Here is an 8001-nt window from a genome sequence, read left to right as displayed (position 1 = left end):
GTTGAATCCGTCAGAGGAATTTAAACATCAGTAGAGTAAAGTGTGTAGATCAGTGTGTATCCTGGGGATCACTTGAGGGAGAATAGTGTGTGTGTGTGTGTGTGTGTGTGTGTGTGTGTGTGTGTGTGTGTGTGTGTGTGTGTGTGTGTGTGTGTGTGTGTGTGTGTGTGTGTGTGTGTGTGTGTGTGTGTGTGTGTGTGTGTGTGTGTGAGAGAGAGAGAGAGATAAAGAGAGAAAAGAAAGAAAGAGAGGGAGGAAAAACACCCACCAGGACCTAGGTATAAGGAAGTTTCTTTTGTGGTTGATGCAGCAATCTGTCTTTGTAAGAAAAAGGATGTTTCTTTTGTGGTTGATGAAGCAATCTGTCTTTATTCCAGTAAAGTGCAGTGACATCTTCACCCCCAGTCTAAAAGGATCAGGAGTGCTAACCAGAGCAAGGGCTGAGAGAGAGCTGTCACACAACTACATAAAACCACAAGCAACAGTAGAATTAGTATACAGTCTTACTGGGTGATGGCTTTATGACTGCATGCATGTGTACAGTTAATTTGATAAATTCAGCAAAATCCTTTCATGTGCCTCTAGTTGTCCATTCAAAAATACATTAACACAACACGATAAGTAAGAGTAAGTGTTTTTTATGTGTGCACACACACCACACAGACACACAAACACACACAGTACACACTGGTATCAGTATAGTACTGGAGTCGTAGTAGACCGTGGTTTAACATGCTCAAAAGAACATCAGGAGATGTACATCACAGCACAACACCATCAGTCAGATTCAGGATTTGGTCCCAGTTACTCCTCACATAAAGGAACACACACAGACTAGTGCACAGATCCTACAGAGCGATGCTGTGCTCTCAGAACTACCACCAGTAGCATGTTTGGTTTTGGTGTTGCTGATTTGCTGGTGTAAATTAATGTAATCTGCTATTAGTTCTTGGAACCAAAGAAGGAACATGAGGGGTTGAACTCCGTCACACACAAACACACATCACAAGATGCATTTAGAGGAAACACACAGAGAAGGAAGAGTCTGAGTCACATTCAGTTTCCAGCTCTGTACACACACACAGAAGACAGAGAAGAAGAGGAGAGGAGTCGACAGGAGAGGAAGATGGCGTCCATCCCCTGTGCTCTGATAGTGTTGCTGATCTGCCTGAGTCAGGACCACATGGGTGAGTTACAGGGAAATAACTTTATCATGACCACCACCAGCACTACCTGTGGTACACCTGCTGTGACACTGCCATTCATACCAACACTACTATTAGTGCACTAAAGTTGCAATGGATTTGAATGTGAAATACAAACTATTGTAGCCATAACATGTGGGGTTTAGCAATAAGATAAAGCTACTGAAGGAAATCAGCTACAGAACTTACTTGAAGGAGGACCTTTCTTAGGCTAAGTGAATTTAACAATCTTGTTGTGTGGTCAAGTTTGTGTTTAGGTCTGTGACAGTTTGTTTGAGATCATACAAAAAGCCCTGACACTAAAAACAAGACAGGAAAGATAAACAGTGAAAATCTTGGGGATAGAGGAAAGGTTTCATGCATCAATATGATCTTATGCTCTGTTGGCTAGTACGTTACACTTGATATTGTGGTATAATGAGATAAACTGTAATGTAACAAGGGCACTACATGAAGTATTAGTCTTCATATTATTTGGATTTATTGTTAAGCTAATTATGTTCATGAAGATGCTGCCTGAAAATATGAGCAGGCATGAGCAAAGAGTTTAAGGTAAGCTTGTTTTCTATGAGGCATTTATTCTTGTTTATAATTGAGGACCACCACTGCCATGTATATAGAGTGGTACTGTGCAGCTTCCTAAAGCTTAACTTACCAAAACACAAACATGCACTTGGACAGGTCTACATGTGCACACGCCCTCAAACACATCCTCTCTCTCTCTCTCTCTGCAGATATCTCTCTCTCTCTCTCACGCTCACACACTCAGACACACACACTCACAGTTAGATACACACACACACACACTCTCTCTCACTGACACACTCACACACACACACACACAAACCTTCATACACATACGCACATTCCCATTCACACATACACATTCACACGCATTCCCAGACATGCATTCACACACACACACACACACACACACACACACACACACAAACCTTCATACACACACGCACATTCCAAAAACACACACACACACTCACACTGTCTCGCACACACATTCACAGACACACACACACTCACACACATTTACACACAAACACACACACAGTCTTTCACAAAAACACATATTCACACACATTCACACACACACACACACACACACACACACACACACATATTCACACATTCACAAACACACACACATACACTCTTTCACAAACACACACATTCACACACACACACACACACACATATTCATACACTCACATTCACACACACACTAACACACGCACACAAACACACATACACACATTCATCCATTTGATTATATCCCATTTAACCAACATTGTGCCACACAATGTGTTAGCATTAGCTTTGACAGATGTGATTTCATTTATCATTCAGGTGTCCAAGGAGAGACTCCCACTGTCTTCTCCAGTGTGGGTGGGGATGCCACTCTTCCCTGCAATAAAGTGGTTCCTCCAGACTGCTCTTCTACTGAATGGATTTATACTATCCCTGGAGCTGTTGTAGAAGTGGTCATCAAAGGAAAGATCAATCCTAATGTAACCACACACAGAGCTAAGAGACTGAGTCTGCTCCTTAACTGTTCTCTCCACATTACTGATGTCACCACTGAGGATGTTGGAATCTACGACTGTAACAGTGAGCTGGTTTATCTGTCTGTTCTTCAGGGTAGGTGTTATTGTTGTTGTTTTATTTGTTGTTGTTTTCAGGCACTCAGGGGATCAGTAACTGAATTAAAATTGATTGTGTTGGATATATTTAGTCTGTATTATAAGGTATCCTTTAGTTTTTAACTATTTTGTTTAAGGTTTTGTATGTAACCTATTCTTAATGACATACTGAAATAAATCAGTATAAAAGCTAGTTTGCTTTTCTTAGTGCCAACTCTGCTGTTGTTTGTGTTTGCAAGGAAAGGTTGGCTTTCAGTCGATTAGCTCACCAGTTATAGACAAAACTCCATAAAAGTACCTGTAGCTCTACTGGTAGCTAAGAGCACCAACGCCATGAGTTTGATACCCAGGGAGCACACATACTGATCAGGGGGAAATTATATTGCTGACTGCCTTACACTGCAAGTTGCTTTGGATAAAAGGATAAAAGTGTCTGATGAATGTAAATATTTCCTAAATAATGAAATAAATGTACAAATAACTCCTTTCCTTAATGGTGTTTAAATGTAAAAGTTTTCTTTAAAGAAAACCTAAATACTCATGACTGTGTTTGAAAACAGGTGTCTGCTGTATGCTAAATCTGATGTAGTGTGATGATGTCATTTCCTCCTGTAGTCTCTGCTTCCCCCAGTGAGACTGAGATGGAGGCAAACAGTAATGTGACTCTCCACTGCGTCCTGCACACACCTGAAAACTGGCTTGGAGTAAAAGAAGGCTTTAGTCTGAGCTGGGCAGATGAGACAATGAAAAATCTGCAGAAGATTCTGAATTGCAAGATCAAAACCTCACCTCCCTGTTCCATCACACGGACTAAGGAGCTCAGAGGATCAAACTCTGTTCATACTCAGACCTGCCAGCTGACTGCAGGAGGGCAGGTTCAGACTTCTGTCTCCCACACCATCAGAGTGAAAGGTTAGAAATGATGAGATGAATATTATATTAAATTACTGCTGTTTGTATGATAAACTGAACCTGAAGTAGCCGATGTTCTCTGCATAACTGAAGCTCCTGTCTCAGTTTTCGCTCACTCAGTTTTCATGAAGTGAATTTGTGTCTGTTTATATCAGGCTATTTATTCTCATCATCCTAAAGTCATCCCGTTTTTAAAGCCCACTATTCCTGATGACATTCATGTCCTGAGCGTAAAACTATTTTAAGGGAATGCATGATCTTCCATGTCTAATGGTCTAGTAGTTTCTTACCTGTCATGCAGTGAATGCAACTGCTTTGCATTTTGAATTGAGTTGTGTAGTTCGCCATACAACGGTTATTTACATTTACTCAATAGGAGTGAATCTAATTATTGTGATGAGTTGCATGTGTACATTGTTTAATCACACAGGTGTTATACCCTCAACTTTTTCTGCCTCTGTATTGAAATCCTCTCGCCGAATGGAAACTGTCACCACTGCTTCCTCAAACTCAAACTCAACCTCAGGCCCATCAGGTGCAGCATGAAAACCATAATCCCCTCTACTAATTATGCTGCAGTTCTTCAAATTGTGCAATATGCTACTCAGTTTTAAAACTTTTTTTTCTGTTCACAGTATTTACCTGCACATTCATTCAGCACACACGTAATTTACTGTAAACACTTTGAGAGGTGTCTTCAATTATTTACATGTTATGCCATGATAGAGTAAATCAGGAATCTGAGCTCTGGACGAGTGTAGCACCTCTTGTTGAGCTGCTTGATGCAATTTCAGTGTGAAAGTCCCCTTTAGGGATTGAATGTATTTCTGGTTTTCAAAGTACGCACATATCTAAAGCAATCTCTCTCTCCCTCCCTCCTTCTCCCCATCACTCTCTCGCTCCCTTCCTCCCTCTCCCTATCACTCTCTCTCCCTCCCCCTTCTCCCTATCACTTTCTATCCCTCCCTTCCTTCTTCTCCTCATCACTCTCACTCTCTCTGCATCTCTATCTCTCCCCTGTGTTCTATCCTTTCCTTCCCTCAGTTTCCCCAGTTGTTCCTCTGATTGCTGGAGTTGTTGTCTCTGTCAGTCTGTTGGCTGCTGCATTGATGATAATTGTGGTAATATGCAAGAGAAGGACAAGTGAGTGTTTAACACTATAAACAACTAGCACCTTTATGGTCACAATACTATGAACTCTATAGTTCCAAATTAATCATTTAATCTTGTTCATATTTCAGATGCTGGAGGAGAGCCAAGAAACAAATCAGTGAGTAAACATTTATTTTCACAGAAATGGTTCTTCTACAGAGTTTTATACATGTCACATTCATATATGACACTGGTTTTACATATTACATAATTATATAAAATCAGTTCATATACGAAAGCGTTGTAAAGCGAAGTAAGATCTATATGAATTTACATAGAAGATAATCTGACACATTGTTTTTCAGACTCAAAGCAGGACCAGTGCCATAGTCATGCAGTCTGTTCAGCCACCAAACTCCTCAGCTAATGTACCATAATGATATAGTCTCATGATATACACAAACTCCTCAGCTAATGTAACATAATGATATAGTCTCATGATAAACATCGATCTGAGGCCAAGCACTGATATAGTAGTTACATCTGGATAACTTTTAGTACACAAACATACATACACAAATCACAGTAGAATCACAGTAGAACAACAATACACATAGGGAGAACATGTTCACAGGGAGTGGGGTGTATACAGATATTATGCAGATATTACAGTGTGCAAAACTGGTTGTGTCAGTGTTGATGTTCACAAGGAAAGTAGTGCAAAGAGTGCAGAGAGATAGTGTTCATGTGCTTGTGTGGATAGTGCAAGGATTGAGTACTTGTGCTTGTGTGTGTGAGGATAGTGCAAAGTGATATAAATAGTACAGTCTGTGCAATGGGCTAGTATAGCCAGTAAAAGAGTAAAAAGATAAAAAAAGATGGACAGTGGGATGGAAAAATTAAGAGCTGAGAAGAGGAGGGGAGACTGAGGTAGACTCATGCAGCGAAGTCCATCTCCCTCCCCCTCCCCTTCTGCGTGGCGTTGTAGAGTTGTATTGCCCTGGGGACAAAGGACTTTCTCAGCCTGTCCGATGAGCATGACAGTGACAGGAGTCTGCCACTGAAAATGCTCCTCTGTCCGTTAAGAGTACTGTGTAGTGGGTGGTGGTCATTGTCCAAGATGGTCAGCAGCCTACTCAATGTCCTTTTCTCCGCCACTGATGTTAGGCAGTCCAGTTCCATGCCAACAACAGCTCCTGCCTTTCTCACCAGCCTGTCTAGTCGCCCTGCATCCCTCTTCTTCATGCTGCCTCCCCAGCACACCACAGCATAAAAAAGGACACTGGCAACAACAGACTGGTAAAACATGCGCAGGAGTTTGTTGCAGACATTGAAAGACCTCAGCCTCCTCAGGAAGTAGAGCCGGCTCTGACCCTTCTTATAGATGGCATCTATGTTGGCTGACCAGTCCAGTTTACTGTCCAGATGAACTCCTAAGTACTTGTAGGTTTTGACCACCTCCACACTGACACCCCCGATGGAGACTGGTAGCAGAGGAGGATGAGACCTCCTAAAATCCACCACCATCTCCTTGGTCTTGGTGGCGTTCAGCTGCAGGTGGTTATGCCTACACCACTGCACAAAGTTGTCCACCAGGCTCCTGTACTCACCCTCCTGTCCATCCCTGATACATCCCACAACAGCAGTGTCATCAGAGAACTTCTGGATGTGGCACGACTCCGTGTTGTAGGTGAAGTCTGATGTGTACAGGGTAAACAGAACAGGTGAGAGCACAGTCCCCTGTGGAGCGCCGGTGCTGCACAACACAGTCTCAGATACACAGTCTTTCAGCCTGACAAACTGTGGTCTCTCCATCAGGTAGTCAGTGATCCAGGATACCAGGTGGGCGTTCACACCCATCTGCACGAGCTTGTCACTCAGTCGGAGGGGCTGGATGGTGTTGAAGGCACTGGAGAAATCAAAGAACATGATTCTCACAGCACCTTTCCCCTTGTCCAGATAAGAGTGAGCCCTGTGCATTAGGTAGACGATGGCATCTTCCACGCCCACCTTCTCCTGGTAGGCAAACTGCAGTGGGTCAAGTGCATGGCGTACCTGAGGTCTGAGGTTGTGAAGCAGCAGTCGTTCCATGGTCTTAGATATGTGTGATGTAAGAGCGACTGGCCTGAAGTCATTCAGCTCACTGGGGTGCGGCTTCTTCGGGATGGGGATGAGGCAGGACGTTTTCCACAGAGCAGGCACCTTCCCTAGTTGGAGGCTCAGGTTGAAGAGATGCTGCAGAGGCTCACCCAGTTCCACCGCGCATGCCTTGAGGAGTCTTGGACAGACTCCATCGGGGCCGGCTGCTTTCCTGGGGCGCAGTCTCCTCAGCTCTCCTGTGACCTGATCCGCCGTGATGGTGGGGGGCAGGGGGGGGCTCTGTGTGGTCGCCTGGGGGAGGGGTGCAGCTGTGTAGAGTGGCAGAGGGCTGGAAGCTGGAGGGAGTGGGGCCACACTGACTGTGGTCAGAGCAGGGGGGAGGGGTGGGGTGGTTGTGGCATGCAGAGAGCAGTTAGCAGCTGATGGGGGGGATGCAGGAATAGGTGTTAGACAGTCAATCATGGTAGTAGAAGAATAGTCTGAACACAATACTGAGGTGTACTATTCTTCACTATTTCCCACTGAACTTATGTTTGATTGGAGCACCTTAACTGCAAACTGATGATAATGTGTTTCTCTTCTATACAGAAGGAGGAAGGAGCTGATCTGCACTATGCAACCTTTCAGCACCGCAAGCCAACCCAAGCCGGGCCTTCTGCAGTAAGTCACTGGTCATCATGTTTGGTCATCTTCTTGTTTATGCTAATCAGTGTGGGATGATACCTTTGTTTGTTTGTTTATTTACAGAAGCAGTCTGAGGACAACGTGACCTACAGCACCATCATGCAGTTATCTGGTGGCAAAGACCAGAATAGCCGCAGACCTGCTGGCAGACCAGCGGACCCCAATGCTGTGTATGCTACTGTTCAAAATATACAGAATTAACACAGTCATATGGATACACATACACCTACACACACACACACACACACACACACAAACATACACACACACACACAGACACATCGATCCAAAATGTCACTGATAAGGCTTGCTCTTTACAGATACTCAGCAATGACAGCAGAGGAAGGAGCTGA

At 43.6% G+C, this 8001-nt stretch overlaps 1 protein-coding gene across 1 annotated transcript; it reads left to right on the top strand.

The window, feature by feature from the left end:
* Nucleotides 1-1068: 1068 nt before the first annotated feature.
* LOC122129983 lies at nt 1069-4318 on the top strand. Its single transcript, XM_042704728.1, has 4 exons — nt 1069-1187; nt 2568-2858; nt 3476-3772; nt 4203-4318. Exons 1-4 carry the CDS (start codon nt 1127-1129, stop codon nt 4316-4318), a joined length of 765 nt encoding a protein of 254 aa, XP_042560662.1. The 5' UTR covers nt 1069-1126.
* The last annotated feature ends 3683 nt before the right edge of the window (nt 4319-8001 follow it).

Source organism: Clupea harengus, unplaced genomic scaffold (assembly GCF_900700415.2).
Source record: "Clupea harengus unplaced genomic scaffold, Ch_v2.0.2, whole genome shotgun sequence".
Taxonomy (NCBI): domain Eukaryota; kingdom Metazoa; phylum Chordata; class Actinopteri; order Clupeiformes; family Clupeidae; genus Clupea; species Clupea harengus.
This window is presented reverse-complemented; position numbering and strand designations above follow the sequence as displayed.